This window comes from Cervus elaphus, chromosome 10, assembly GCF_910594005.1.
Source record: "Cervus elaphus chromosome 10, mCerEla1.1, whole genome shotgun sequence".
NCBI classification, from domain to species: Eukaryota; Metazoa; Chordata; class Mammalia; order Artiodactyla; family Cervidae; genus Cervus; species Cervus elaphus.
The window spans coordinates 39,766,148-39,781,047 of record NC_057824.1 but is presented as its reverse complement, the minus strand read 5'-3'; the positions used below and the strand labels follow the sequence as shown (position 1 = coordinate 39,781,047).

At 48.7% G+C, this 14,900-nt stretch overlaps 1 protein-coding gene across 1 annotated transcript; it reads left to right on the top strand.

The window, feature by feature from the left end:
* The first annotated feature begins 624 nt into the window (after positions 1 to 624).
* LOC122701552 (nuclear factor of activated T cells 2 interacting protein) lies at positions 625 to 12,313 on the top strand. Its single transcript, XM_043914596.1, has 8 exons — positions 625 to 1,126; positions 2,860 to 2,932; positions 5,627 to 5,741; positions 6,633 to 6,713; positions 6,822 to 7,008; positions 8,084 to 8,228; positions 8,349 to 8,458; positions 10,279 to 12,313. Exons 1-8 carry the CDS (start codon positions 743 to 745, stop codon positions 10,435 to 10,437), a joined length of 1,254 nt encoding a protein of 417 aa, XP_043770531.1. The 5' UTR covers positions 625 to 742; the 3' UTR covers positions 10,438 to 12,313.
* The last annotated feature ends 2,587 nt before the right edge of the window (positions 12,314 to 14,900 follow it).

Sequence of the window (14,900 nt, the reverse complement as noted above, 5' to 3'; positions counted from 1 at the left end):
GGGTCGCTAAGAGTCGGACACGACTGAGCGACTTCACTTTCACTTTTCACTTTCATGCAGCGGAGAAGGAAATGGCAACCCACTCCAGTGTTCTTGCCTGGAGAATCCCAGGGACGGCGGAGCCTGGTGGGCTGCCGTCTTATGGGGTCGCACAGAGTCGGACAAGACTGAAGCGAGTTAGCAGTAGCAGCAGTATGGTGTTGAAGTGTGGCTCCGGGTGTGTGTTGCGTCGATTCTGCACATGAGGAGAGGCGTATGCAAGGGGTCGGCGTGTAGTGTAATTACTGAGCCCACCATGCAGTTGGGGGAAAGAGGAAAGTGGACACTCATGAGATTCGCGGTGTCTGAAAGCTATTGCCAGCCCGATTTCCTCCACGCTAGCCTGAGGGTTTGCGGACTACAATTCCCAGGATGCCTCGCTCCTCCACCAACCAGGAAAAAGACTCCATTCGGTGGGCGGGCCTTGTAGAAGGCAGGTCAGGCCAATGGGTGAGCCGGACCGAATCGAAACCTACGACGATTGTGCCGAGGTTGATTGGAATCTTTGGCGCCTTGGTTTCAGTGGTGAATGCGTGATGGGCGGGTGCAGCGACCAATGAAAAGGCGGAGAGGTGGAGCCAGAGGGCGTGGGCGGGGAAAAGTGTTGACTAGCAGGCGGTTCGCCCAGTGAAGGGCGGAATCCGCTGGAGGGGGCCGGGCGAGGCGACCAGAAGCTGGCGACTGTGGAGACCGGGTGTGTGCCATGGCGGAGCCCGTGAGGAGACGGGGCTGTCCCAGAGGTGGTGGCGTCGGCCGAAGGGGTCGGGGATCCCGGGGCGGCCGGAGCCGACGTCCTGGCGCCCAGCGATCCCCAGCTCGACGCACCTTGGACTCGGTGCTCGTGGACTTGGTCAGCGACAGCGATGAGGATGTCTTGGAGGTCGCAACCGCGCGCGGCGCTGCGGCCGCGGCCGAGGTCCCGCTCCCCGAATCCCCCGTGCCGGCCGCGTCCCGGGACGACAGCGACAGTGACAGCGAAGGGGCGGACGCAGAGCCGGGTGGAGCCCCTCGGGTCTTGGTCAGGCGGCGGCGGCGGCTGCTGCTGGATCCTGGGGAGGCACCGGCGGTTCCAGTGTACTCGGAGAAGGTGCAGCCGGGTTCCCGGGACGGTTAGCGCGGAGGGACTGGGTTTAGGAATGCTGAGGATAGGGTTCTAGGGTTGGTCTTGGGAGACGAAATGGAAGCAGGGGCTAGGGGCGTTGGAGGCAGAAAGATACAAATTGGGGAGGTTGAACGGGTTTGGAGTGTGCTTGGAGTTTGGGATTCCCAGGAGCTGGAGTGTCGGGGGGTATAGGGAGCCTAAGGGATTGGGATCCTTGATGGTTAAGGGAAGAACTGGAGGATCTAGGGCTGGGATTTGGGGCATGTTGGGTTTTTAGGTTGGGGCTCGATGCTAAAGATTCAGGAAGATGGGGACTGAGGTCCATGGAAATTCAGAGAGGACTGAAGTCCCCACTGGGTATGGTGAGCGAGGGGCCTGAAATTGCCAAGGATTCCAAGACAGCAGGATGGCTAGCTCCTTCCTAAGAAAGGGGAATGAAACTTGCATCCTTAGAGTGTATTAGGGAAAGGGTGCTCCTCATCAGGGTACTTGGAAGTGTAGTTGATGTACAATGTTGAATTAATTTCTGCTATACAGCAAAGTGACTCACATATATGTTCAGTTCAGTTCAGTCGCTCAGTCGTGTCCGACTCTTTGCCACCCCATGGGCTACAGCACACCAGGCCTCCCTGTCCATCACCAACTCCCGGAGTTTACTCAAACTCATGTCCATTGAGTCAGTGATGCCATCCAGCCATCTCATCCTCTGTCATCCCCTTCTCCTCCTGCCCTCAATCTTTCCTAGCATCACGGTCTTTTCAAATGAGTCAGCTCTTCACATCAGGTGGCCAAAGGATTGGAGTTCAACATCAGTCCTTCTAATGAATATTCAGGACTGATTTCCTTTAGGATGGACTGGTTGGATCTGCTTGCAGTCCAAGGGACTCTCAAGAGTCTTCTCCAACACCACAGTTCAAAAGCATCAATTCTTCAGCATTCAGCTTTCCAACTCTCACATCCATATGTGACTACTGGAAAAACCATAGCCTTGATTAGATGGACCTTTGGTTGGTCATAACTTTTATTCCAAGGAGTAAGCATCTTTTAATTTCATGGCTGCAGTCACCATCTGCCCCCCCCCAAAATAAAGTCTCCCACTGTTTCCACTGTTTCCCCATCTATTTCACATGAAGTGATGGGACCAGATGCTTAGTTTCTGAATGTTGAGCTTTAAGCCAACTTTTTCACTCTCCTCTTTCATTTTAATCAAGAGGCTCTTTAGTTCTTCTTCGTTTTCTGCCATAAGGGTGGTATCATCTGCATATCTGAGGTTATGTATATATATATATTCTTTTCCATTATGGTTTATCCTAGGACATTGACACTGTGCTATATAGTAGGACCTGTTGTCCATCCATTCTATAGTATAGTTTGTATCTACTAACTTCAAACTCCCAGTCCCTCTCCCACTCCCACCCCCACAACTTCCGCCATCTCCCTGCTTGGCAACCACAAGTCTGTTCTCTTAAGTTTCTGCTTCCTAGATGGGTTCGTTTATGTCATATTTTAGATTCCACATACAAGTAATATCATATGGTAGAGTACTCCAATTTTGGATCCTGGGGAAGCTGAGCTCCTGAGTCCCTGTGGGACAGTGGTAATATCTACATCCTCAGGGTGGACTTGGGAACTGGAGGAGGCTGGGCGTGAGAGAATCGACCCCAGTTTTCTCTTTAAGTGAAGGGAGCATTTGGTACTGACCTACTCTTTCTTTGCAGGTGAAAAGCAGCCTCCACCTTATCCCAGATAATGTGTCCCTCCTGAAATTATGTCCCCCAGAGGCTGAGGAAGGTAAGGAGGGCTTCTAGGGAGAGGTGTCCAGAGCTGGCCTCTCTGAGAAGACCTTTTAGAGTTTGCATTCGTGCAGTTAGTTGTTTCCTGAGGCTCAGGGGGAGGACATGAGAGAGGTGACTTCTGCCTCCTAGCCAGAAAAACCTCCAGTCCTGAAAGGAGCTGGCTTGTTAACCAGAAGGCACAGAAAGTGTTGTCCAGACACCCTTCCCCCAGCTCTAACAAGCATCAGAATGTGCTAGGTTTTTTTTTTTTCGCCACACTGCATGGCTTGTGGGATCTTAGTTTCCTAACCAGGAATTGAACCTGGACCCTCAGCAGTGAAAGCACCAGAGTCTTAGCCACTGGACCACCAGGAAGTCTCTAATATACAGGTTTCCAGGTGTCATCCCCAGAGACTCTGATTGTGTAACCTTGGGAGCAGTGGAAGGGAGAAGTGTTGAGAATTTGTAACATCTTTTTACATCTGCAGCAAGTTTCCTGGGAACACTCTGAGCCAACAGGGTATTCTCTGAATCTTATCAGGGCTGCCCAGCCTTTGTCCTTCCGCAGTGACGTGATTTTTTGCAAACTTCTCAAGGGCAGTAAATAGAAATCAGGTCTAATAGAGAAGAGATCCAGCGGGCAAATGCAGACCTTGGACTAAGACTTTTGTGCCATGAGGGAGTATGGCAGGGTGATGAAGAGCTGATTTGGGAACCAGCTCTCCCCCTTAGTAGCTGTGTGACCTTGGGCAAGTTAATCTTTTAAGGCTTCAATTCCCTTATCAGCCAAATGGGGATAATAAAGGACCTGTGTCAAAGGATTTTGGTGGGAATTAATTAAAGAGAATATATATTAATAGAAAGCCCTCCTCCCTTGGGCTACATATATGGTTTACATCTATGGTATTTGGAACCATATAGGTATGTGAAAGTCGCTCAGTCATATCCGACTCTTTGCTGCCCCATGGACTCTACAGTTCATGGAATTCTCCAGGTCAGAATATTGGAGTTGGTAGCTGTTCCCTTTTCCAGAGATCTTCCCAACCCAGGAATCGAACCCAGGTGAATTGCATTGCAGGTGAATTCTTTACCAGCTGAGCCACCACCAGGGAAGCCCAATTAAAGAGAATATGTATTAATAGAATGTCCCCCCTCCCACCTTGGGCTGCATATATGGTTTACATATATAGTACCTGGAACAGAGAAATACCAAGGCACCTCTGTCCTTGCCACTCAAAATGAAGGGCCCAGGGACTTCCCTGGTGGTCCAGTGCTTGGGATTTCACCTTCCAATGCTGGGGGTAGAGGTTGAATCCCTGATCTGGGAGCTAAGATCCCGTATGCCCTACACGGAAAAAACCAAAGCATAAAACAGAAGTGATATGGTATCAAATTCAGTAAAGACTTTTAAAATGGTCCACATAAAAACAATCTTTAAAATGAAAAAAAAATGTGGGCCCCGGAGTGTTGGGTATCTCTCAGGAGCTTGTTAGCCATGCAGAGTCTCAGGCCATTGGCAGCTCCTAGGACAGGGTTTCTCACCCTTGGTGCTACTGGCATTTGGACTGGATCCTTTGTGTGGGGCTGTCCTGTGCCCTGCGGGGCGTGGAGCAGCATCCTGGCTTCCACCCAGCAGACGTCATCATCACCCTCAACCCCTTTTTCCCCTCGTTGCGACAGCCAAAATTGTCTCCAGACACGGCCACATGTCCCCCAGGAGGCAAAATTGCCTCTGGTTGAGAACCACTGATCTAGGAAATATTATCATTGTTTTGTATTCACGGTATTTATTTATAAAAATAAATAACGATGGTTAATGATGATCTGGTGGCAGGCAAACGGAAAAGAGCTTCTGTGGTCTAGAATAATACCTGGTTTCCTTTTCTAAGACATTTAAGTGAACATGAGTGATTAAAGAAACATATCACGTAATACGGAGATATGGCAAAATACAACGATGACACTCACATGGATGACATTTGAGAAGCCTGGACTTAGAGGGCCTGTACTTAACCTCTTTACCAAAGACCCTCCCTGCCCCTGCCCCCGCCCCAGACATGTCTTCTTTGTGCCCACCAAATTGAGTAGGGGCAGAAAACAAGAGAAATAGTTGGGGGGAAAAAAATCACCTTTTGGTAGCATTTGTTTTAATGTATGATTCATAACATATATAGTGGTTTGTACACGTATGGACATGTGTATTAAGTAAATACACGTTTTCTGGGTTGTGTGCTCAGTGCTTTTCACTTGTGAGGTGCAGGTGATCAAAATGAGAAGCGCACGCTTTAGTTGGGGTGAGCCACTTTCTGTGAGTCCACTCTTGCCCCTGTGTCATGCACTAGTGCGAGGTGTGGACACTTTCCTAATCTCACCTGTCAGACTCCAGTTCATCCTTCTCTCTAAGGCTCCCCCTTCCTTTTTTTTGGCCACACGCCTGTGGGATCTTAATGCCATGACCAGGGGTCAGACCCATGTCCCCTGCATTATAAGGCAGAGTCTTAACTGTACCACTGCAGTGCTGCTGGGGAAGCCTTCTAGGCTTTTCTCTTGATTCATGCCCCCAAACCCTTCCCCAGTGGTCATGTGTGTCCGGGGCCCCCTTAATCTCCTCCTCTTTCAGAACCTTCTGAAGCCCCTGACTTGTCTCTCCTTGGTCTCCCACTGCCTTCTCTTGGCTAACCCTTTCCACTTCCTCCTCCTCTGTCGCCAGAGGCAGATGTGGAGGAGGCCAGCAGTCCCCACACAGTGGATTTCCCATGTCCCAGTTCTCCCTGGAAGAAGAAGCTGAGGAGTAAGGATGGAGAAGAGAAGAAACAGATGATACTGTGAGTGAGGCGAGACCACTGGGGCCATAGGAGCAGAACAGGAATTGGAAGGGTGGGCTGAGGCGGGCAGGACCCTTGGGTGGCTCCTGGAAGGGTAAGAAGTTTCCCAGAAGGCATCCTGAGGCTTGGATGAGGAATGAAACTCTTGGGAGAAGCAGTGAGTCCCACTGGAGGATGATAGCAGACCCTCCAGACTGGCCAGGAAGTGGAGGGTTTCAGCTTTGTGTCTAAGAAGGTAGTGATGCAGAGCTGAAGGGTGTGGCTCTGGAGACTGCCCTGTGGTTCACATCCTGTCTTTTGGCCATCCTCTTTCTCTTTTTTGGCTGCAAGCGGTCTTCATTGCAGTTGTACAGGCTTCTCTAGTTGTAGCATAAGGGCTTAGTTGCATGTGGGATCTTAGTTCCCCAACCAGGGATCGAACTTGTGTCCCCTGTATTAGAAGGCAGATTTTTAACCACTGGGCCACCAGGGACTCCCTGGCCATCCTCTTTGTGCTTTAGTTTCCTCTTCTGTAAAATGGAGGTAATAGTGGTACTTGGGTCAGAATTTTAGGGTAAATGAAGAGTTAACCCTTAGCATATAGTAAATGTTTGGTGTCATTTGGATTTTATCAGATATTCACCTGGAAAGCAACTTATCTTAAAAGTTAGACATTCTCCCTCATATTTGGGCCATATAAGTATAAAATTCATGACTCAGGTTTTCCCTGTCCTTCCTCACCTGCTACCCCCACCCCGCACCAGTCTTCCAATAAGATAGATGTCACCAGAAGTGCTCCCTCTTGATTCCCCTGGTCCCCTTCTGGTTCCCAGGGGCCCCCTGGAAGGAGAGGTGTGGGTGGGGCTGGGGTCTCATCTCTTTGCCTATTCTGTCCCTCTCTTCTGTCTGCAGGGCTCAGGACACCTCGCCTTTGCCCTCACCTCTGCCACGGACCAAAAGCAAGAAGCATACTCAGGCACTCCGGAAGTTAAGGTACCAAGGGCAGGGGTTGGGGGGGTGCTCTGCTTTCGGCTAGATTGGAGAAGGAGCAGTAGGGAGGGGGCCCACCCTGACTGATGCACAGTCCTTTCTGCACCCCAGGGAGGTGAACAAGCGTCTCCAAGATCTCCGTTCCTGCCTGAGTCCCAAGCAATCCCAGGGCCAAGACCACCTGAGCCAAGAGGATGAGGTGGTCCTAGTGGAGGAGCCCACTCTCCCAGAGCACCCTCGACTCTTGCCACTCAAAATCCGGTGCCGAGCTGACCTGGTCAGGTTGCCCATCAGAATGGTAAATGCCCGAAGGGTCTGGGAGCAGGGTCCCAGGAGCTGCCCATGAAGAGACTAGTGTCTTCCTTTGCCCATCCTGCCATCTGGAGCTGCTCAGCGCGCTTTCAGCCCTGTGCACCTTTGTCTCACTGTTCCCTCTGTCTGGATCTTTTCCTCCCTCTGCCCTCTCTTTTCTGGCAAATTTCCCACCCATTCTTCAAGGCTCCACTAAAACATCCTAAGAAACTTTGCTTGGTAGGCCCTCCCCAGGGGGCATCCCTCCCTCCTTCCTTCCCTTGGAACCTGTACTTTCCTCCCGTGCTTGCTCTTACTGCCTTGGACACCCAGGGGTCACTTGGTTATTCCAAGCTCCCCTAGCTTCCTGGTGAAGACTACTATTTATTATAGGGATGACCCCCATTCCAAAAGAACAGAAATGACTATTTATTGAGTAGTAACAGTGCATCAGACAAGCAGCTAAGCCAGAACTTGCCAACTAGCAGCCCATGGCCTTGTCAACAGTGCATCTTCTTTTTTTTTTTTTCTGTCCATGCCATCTGGCATGCGAGATCTTAGTTCCCCAACCAGGGACTGAACCTGTGCCCTCTGCACTGGGAGTGGGGAATCTTAACCACTGGACCACCAGGGAAGTCCCATGCATCTTCTTTTGAGCTATATGGTAATTTTAAAACCAAATAGTTCATTGCCAACCTTCGCAATGGGTGATTGGGTACTGAGGTCCAGATTTCTGGCTTCTCTTAAATAGGAAGATGCAGTACCTGGCCCATATTCCCACCTGGTACCAATTAGCCAGAGCTGCGGAACAGCTGCCCAGGCTTAGATGGGGCATATCCGGTTCTGGTTGGCCACAACTCCACCACTCCCTTTTTTTCCCTCCTAAGTCATGGCTGCTTCGTGTCTTTGTGTCACTTGCCTGAACCCCTTATTGACATGATTTTATTTTGTGCCTTTCCAGGTACATATGATGGAACTCACTGCTGAGGAATTCAGCGAGTAGTTAAGGCCAGAATTGGGGGTGGGGGTGGGGAAGCAAGTCAAGGCAGGAAGGCCTCCTTTACTTTCTGTCCCCCTCCTAGTCGGAGCCCCTTAAGAGTGTGGTGGACCACATGGCTGCCCACCTTGGGGTGTCCCCAAGCAGGATCCTCTTGCTATTTGGAGAGACAGAGCTGTCCCCTACCGCCACCCCCAAGACCCTAAAGCTCGGCGTGGCTGACATCATTGGTGAGAGGAAGGAGGCCTGAGGAGGCTTTTGCCACAGGGAGGGGATGTGGGGAGAGGCCCAGAGGGGGCCCGGCTTCCAACCCTCGCTTAGGCCTGGCTTCCTGATCCTGCCTGCCACAGACTGTGTGGTTCTAGCAAGTTCTCCGGAGGCTGCAGAGACGTCGCAACTGCTCCAACTTCGGGTCCAGGGCAAAGAGAAGCACCAGACGCTGGAAGTCTCGCTGCCTCATGTGAGTCGGGGAGCCGGCTGTCCACCCCCTTGCCGTGTGCTCTGCAGTCTCCCATCAGCAGGTGGAGGATGGAATCTCTGCTCTCTGTGGTCTTGGGTCCCTGCCCATCCTAGAGAGTGTATAAAGTTCAGTGTTCGGGTTCCCTCCCCCTTCTTCGGGAAGCTGGCTCTGGTCTCCTGACTCCTCCTGGTTAAAGTGGAAATCACCCTTGAATAGGAACCAGTAAGACCAATCAATTGAAAAAATTGAAGAAAAAAAAAAGTACAATTGAAGTGACAGTCCCTGTGTAAGGTTAATTACTTCACATTCAGGATATTATTGAAATTCACGGCAGTCTTGTATGAGAAAGCACTGTTGCTACCCTCATTTAACAGATATGGAAACCAACATCTGTAGAGGTAGAATAACTTGCTGTATTTGTTCCTGAGAGCTGCTATAACAAACTACTACAAACCGGGTGGCTTAATACAATAGAAATGTATTCTCTCCCAGTTCTGGAGGCTACCAATTTGAAATCAAGTTGTCAGCAGGGTCATGCTCCCTCGGAGACTCTGGGCCCTCGCTTCCTCCCACCTTCTGCTGGTGGCCAGCAGTCCTTGACTTGCAACCGCATCCTGCCTCTTTTGTCATAGGACGTTCTCCCTGAGTATCTCTGTGTGTGTCTGTTTTTCCTTCTTACGAGAACACTAGTCCTGTTGCCTTAGTGCAGACCATAATCAACCATGACCTCATTTTTTTTTTTAAAGAGGATTAAAAAAAATTTTTTTTAATGTGTATTTATTTATTTAGCTGCACTGGGTCTTAGTTGTTGCAGCATCCAGGATCTTTAGTTGGAACATGTAGCAACCAGTTCCCTGACCAGGGATTGAACCTGGGCGCCCTGCATTGGGAGCGTGGAGTCTTAGCAGCTGGACCACAGGGAAGTCCCAGCCTCATCTTATCTTGATCATATCTTCCAAATGAGGTCACATGCACATTTCCCAAGGGTTAGGACCACACGATATGTTTTTCGGGGGACACTGTTGTTGTTCAGTCACTAAGTTGTGTCCCAATCTTTGGGACCCCATGGACTGCAGCACACCAGGCTTCCCTGTCCTTCACTATCTCCGGAGTTTGCTCAAACCCATGTCTATTGAGTTGGTGATGCCATCCAACCATCTCATCCTCTTCTCCTTGCCCCCTTCTCCTGCCCTGAATCTTTCCCAGCATCAGGGTCTTTTCCAATAAGTTGGCTCTTCTCATCAGGTGGCCAAAGTATTAGAGCTTCAGCATCAGTCCTTCTAATGGATATTCAGGGTTGATTTCCTTTAGGATTGACCTTCTTGCTGTCCAAGGGACTCTCAAACCTATAGCACTTGGCTAAGGTTACACATCCAGTTTAATAACGGCGCCTGGCCCCCAGCTTGGGTCATGCTCACTCCAGAGCCTGGCTGGCTTCCTCCTTGTGCTTCACGCCTCCATGTTAGGTGAGGAGACCGGCTTTGGAGAATATATCCAACCCAGAGCCAACATCCCAGCCCTGGGCTCCATGGCCCAGCTCCCTAGAGAAAGGAATCAGCTGGCTGCTGGCTTCTTCGTCCACTTGCGTCCCTTTCCATGGGCTCCAACTTGACATGTTCCCTTGTCCTCCCTGTCCCAAGCTCTCTGTCTGTCCCTACAAGTTCTCCTCAGTCCCTCTTTTCAGATTCTCCCATCCAAGTACTAACCAGGCCCAACCCTGCTTAGCTTCCAAGATCAGACAAGATCGGGCGCGTTCAGGGTGGTATGGCAGTAGACTCTTTTCAGATTCTTACATCCATGTTTTTTTCTTCTCCACTCAGGATTCTCCTCTCAAGACCCTCATGTCCCGCTATGAGGAGGCTATGGGACTCTCCGGCCACAAGCTCTCCTTCTTCTTTGATGGGACGAAGCTTTCAGGGAAGGAGCTGCCAGCTGACCTGGGCATGGAATCTGGGGACCTCATTGAGGTCTGGGGCTGAAACCCCACTCCCTGTTTGGAGGCCCAGCCTGGACTTGGGGAGGATGGGCTGCCCCCTTTTGGCCCCGTAAGGGCTTGCTAGCTGCAGCTGACTTAGAATTAATCTCCAAGCTGAAGCAAAATACAGGAGTGATCTTTGACTCCCTCTCTTTCGACCCCAGTTTCAAGCCGTTAACTACCTGGTTTAATTGTGTGATGGTCTTTGCTGCCTTAGGTGGACTATGGCTCCATCTACAGGGTGTCCTGAATTTTACCGCCCTCTGGGACATGGAGAAGGTATCCCTCACCTTCACCCCTCCACCATCACTCACTGAAATGTCTCGTATATGAAACTTCTCATACTGAAAGAGTGAGTTGAAATGAGTAAGGGTTAGGTAGGGGACTCCAGGCCTCAGATTTCTGCCACATCTAGGACCAGCCATGGCCTCGGGGTCATTGCGGGGTGGAGGTGAAGTTGACTTGAGGCACATACAAGGGTGTGGTCCCTCTGCCCAGCCGGAAACTAGATGATCAACCTCACAAATGCATTAGCTTCACCAGAGGCGGACAGTGGGTTATTGTTTTGAAGAATACAGTAGATTCTTAGGCTTGGGTGTCTTCCTTATCCTAGGACCCTTTTGAGCCAACTTCCTGATGCACACATGTTGTTTAAAGCATAATTGAGCACCTTGAACCTTTTGGTTTTGATCTCAGGATCGCAATCCACACAAGGCTTCTTTGGTTTTATGACTTTTTCCCTTCACGCCATCCTTTCCTGTAAGCATCCATTCTAATGTGTTGATTCCATGTCTTTGAATATGAATGTTTCCTTGAATGTGCTATGCTGTATGTGTGCATATACTTTGCCCACATGTAGTCTAATGCTGTTGATCTTGTCCTATTGCTTTTCTCACTCAACATGGGTTGCTTAGGCTACATCAGCTTTATTTCTTTGAGCTGCTCTAAGATATTCCATGGTGGGTGTTAAGTGCATTTTTTTTTTACACATTTGCTAAGTGGTAGACACCTGGGTTACCTGCAACTCCTCGGCCTATATGCAAGGCCATGGTGAACATCTTTTTCTGTGTCTCTGTCCATACTTTATGGAAAGTTCTCCAGCTGAGGTATCCAGGATGGGATTATGCATCAGCCAGATTAATTTCTCTGTTGTTTTTTTAGAATGGCCTTTGACTCTCCCACTTAAAGCTTCCTATTTCTGCTCATCCCCACCAGCATTTATTACTGCCCAACTTTCTAACTTTTGCCAGTCTGTTGGGTGGAAAGTGGTGCCGTGTTTTAATGTACATTCATCTAGTCACCAGTAATTTGAGGAATCCCTTCATTTTCCTGTCAGCCTTTCTGGTGCCCCTTTCTGTGAATTGCTAATTTATTTTTGTTCCTTTTCTCATGGGGGCTTCTTGCCTTTTTTTTTGGTTTACTATCAAAAGTTCCTCGTATATTCCTGGGAAGTTGCAAAAACTGAAGATGGCACTTGGGTTTGTATAGTGACAGGGGTGTCCTTCACCGAATAGACATTCTTAATTTTAATGTAGGTGAATTAGCTATTTTGTTATATCATTTGTTATTTCTTATTTAAAAATAGTTAACAATACTTTGCAGTTTCTTCTGTTAGTTTTATTAGCTTTTCTTTCACATCTAGGCCACTAAATATTGGGCTGAAGTTCAGCCAGTACATGCTGGTATGTGTACTAGCTGGCATCTGCCCTGCGTGGTCAAATATTTGTTTTCATTGCTTGATGCCAGGCTGAAATGTTGAATATTACTTTTAAGCTATTTAAAATCCACCTTTGTCTATGAGATCCAAGTTTTAGTTCCACTGTATAATGAGCCAGTTTTCTCAGTGCCATCTACTAATAAAGCCATGAATTTTCCATTGATATGTGGTATGATTTTGACAAAAGCGTATCACTCTCTTTAAAATGTTTTTGTTGTTGGAATGTAGCATTCCTTTGAACTTACAATGTGGGAAATATAGAAAGAAAATTTTTAATATTTAAATAATCCATGATATGGTATAGCTCATTTTTTCAGATATGATATGTTCATTAATAAGTCTGAATACATTAAATGATATGGTCAGTGTCAGCAGAATAAACGGGAATACATTAAACTTGTGTATATTTGAGGATTTCTGTCTGCCCCCCCCATGTGACCCACCGCCCCCCATGAATCCTGTGGCTGAGACCATCAGTTGTCCCCTCACATCTGTTCTTCAGGACCCCCAGTTTTTAGCAGAGCACAGAGTGTTCAGAGTGAAGACAGTGCCTGCCAGCCTCCATTGTAGCCTAGTGTGGCCAAATGCCAATACAGGGGGATGGGGTTTGACTTTCAGGATCAGTCCTAAGTGGGCAGTGTGTGCCCTTCTCTTTGGCTTTTTTCAAGCTGCTGACTGGAGGTGGAGCATCCCTATGGACACACGGTGACCCTGGGGAAGGAAGCCATGCAGTGCAGGACATGGAGAGAAGGCCCCTGGGTCTCAGCTTCCATACAGCATCTTACTGGCCCCACACCACTGACCTCTGGGTTTGGCAGGAAGGGGAACTTCTGTCTTATTTAAACCACTGCTATTGGATAGGAATTCTCTGGCAATCCAGTGGTTAGGACTCTGCACTTTCACTCCTGGAACCCGGGTTCAATCCCTGGTTGGGGAACTAAGATCCTGCAAGCCATGTGGCAAGACATTAAAAAAAAAAAAAAAAAAAAAATCCCTGCTTTTGGAGGATTTCTGTCATTTGTAACCAAACCCCATCCTAGCCCCAGGATGTTGCTATTGCAAGCAATGTTGTAGTGACCTTGAGTGGATTTCCTCAGATTTATATCCAGGAATGGAATCACAGATCCTCAAATGTGCACCTACCCATTTTCACTTGAGTACAAGTGGCTGGACCTCTTCATGATAAATTCATTAGCAGGTACTAGAAGGTTCCGGTTTCTTTTCTTTCTTGGCACTTCATCTGGGGATGATTCAGGAAAGATTCCTCATTGTAAAAGGATTTGCAGTTCTCTGATGAGAGTGATTATTCATCCTTCTAATCAAACAGACTGATCACCTGTCAGGACATCTTTTTAACACTCTCCCGATGAGAAACCTTCACAACTTGAAGGACCCCCAGTCTGGTACTGCATACCAAGCTCGGCACTTTTCCTCATCACACTCATCCTCAGGGCGATCCTGGGAGGTAGGTGTGATACTTCCCACTTTACAGAAGAGAAATAGAAGCTTGGATGAAATAACCTGTCCCAGGCCACACAGCCACAGAATGCAGAGCAAGATGGAAAACCAGGTGGGCCTGTTGATGACTCAGTTAACGAGCTGTGTGCTTTTCACACTTCATTGTGCACACAGACCAGGTGGGGAGCTTGTCATGATGGAGATGGGGGACCCACGGTTAGGGGGCAGGGCCCAAAATGCTGCATTTCTGGTTTTAAATTATTTAGTTTTGGTTGTTTTGGGTCTTGCAGCATGCCGCCTTCTCTAGTTGTGAGCGGGGGCTACTTTTTGTTGCAGTGCTTGGGCTTCTCATTGTGGTGGCTTCTCTTGTGGAGCCACAGGCTCTAGGCGTGTGGGTTTAGTTGCCCTGCGGCATGTGGGATCTTCCTAGACCAGGGATTGAACCCGTGTCCCCGGCATTGGCAGGCATATTCTTAACCACTGGACCACCAGAGAGGTCCGATGCTGCATGTCTAACAATGCGCCCAGATGCTGCCACACTGCTGAGTGGCAAGATGCCATTTTCCTTTTTTGCTATAGCTTCACATTTATGAGGTGACCTGGTGGCTCAGACAGTAAAGAATCTTCCTGCAATGTAGGAGACTTGGGTTCAATCCCTGAGTTGGGAGAAGCCCCTGGAGAAGGGAATGGCAACCCACCCAAGTGTTCAAAATCCCATGGACAGAGGAGCCTGGCAGGCTACAGTCCATGGGGTTGCAAAGAGTCAGACAGGACTGAGTGACGAACACTTTCACTTTCACAACTTTAAAGCTTCCCATGACCTTCCCATTCCCTCCATAAAACCCCCCACAGGACTGCGCATGTTCTCTCCTGTGTGTCCCATCTTAGCCTGGACCAAGGATCTAGCTCAAAACTCCTAAGCTGTCTTTCTTGGTCTATGTCTTCCATCCCTACTAGACTAAGTTCCTTGGAAAAAAATACTGTATCTTCTTCTTCCCAAAGATTCCCTAGCTCTGTGTCTGACACAGTTTTACCTAACAAATGTCTGTTGAATAAATAAATAAATCCTTCATCTCAAAGAATCCCATTACCATCCATGAGCCCCAAACCTAAGTTTCACTCTTTTTTTTGGCTGTACTACACAGTATGTGGGATTTTAGTTCCCCTAACTAGGGATTTAACCGAGCCCCCACTGCAGTGGAAGCATGGAGTCCTAGGAATTTTAACCACCCGACTGCCAGGGAATTCCCTAAGTTTCGCTCTTTTTTTTTTTTTCTTTAAGAGTCTTAAAA

What these genes read in the sequence shown, in the direction of transcription:
- LOC122701552 (XM_043914596.1), top strand. Translation starts at nt 743, where the DNA reads ATGGCGGAGCCCGTGAGGAGACGGGGCTGTCCCAGAGGTGGTGGCGTC. An exon ending in CAGGCACTCCGGAAGTTAAG is followed by an intron (nt 6,714 to 6,821) that starts GTACCAAGGGCA and finishes TCTGCACCCCAG; the next exon opens with GGAGGTGAACAAGCGTCTCC. An exon ending in TGGAAGTCTCGCTGCCTCAT is followed by an intron (nt 8,459 to 10,278) that starts GTGAGTCGGGGA and finishes TTCTCCACTCAG; the next exon opens with GATTCTCCTCTCAAGACCCT.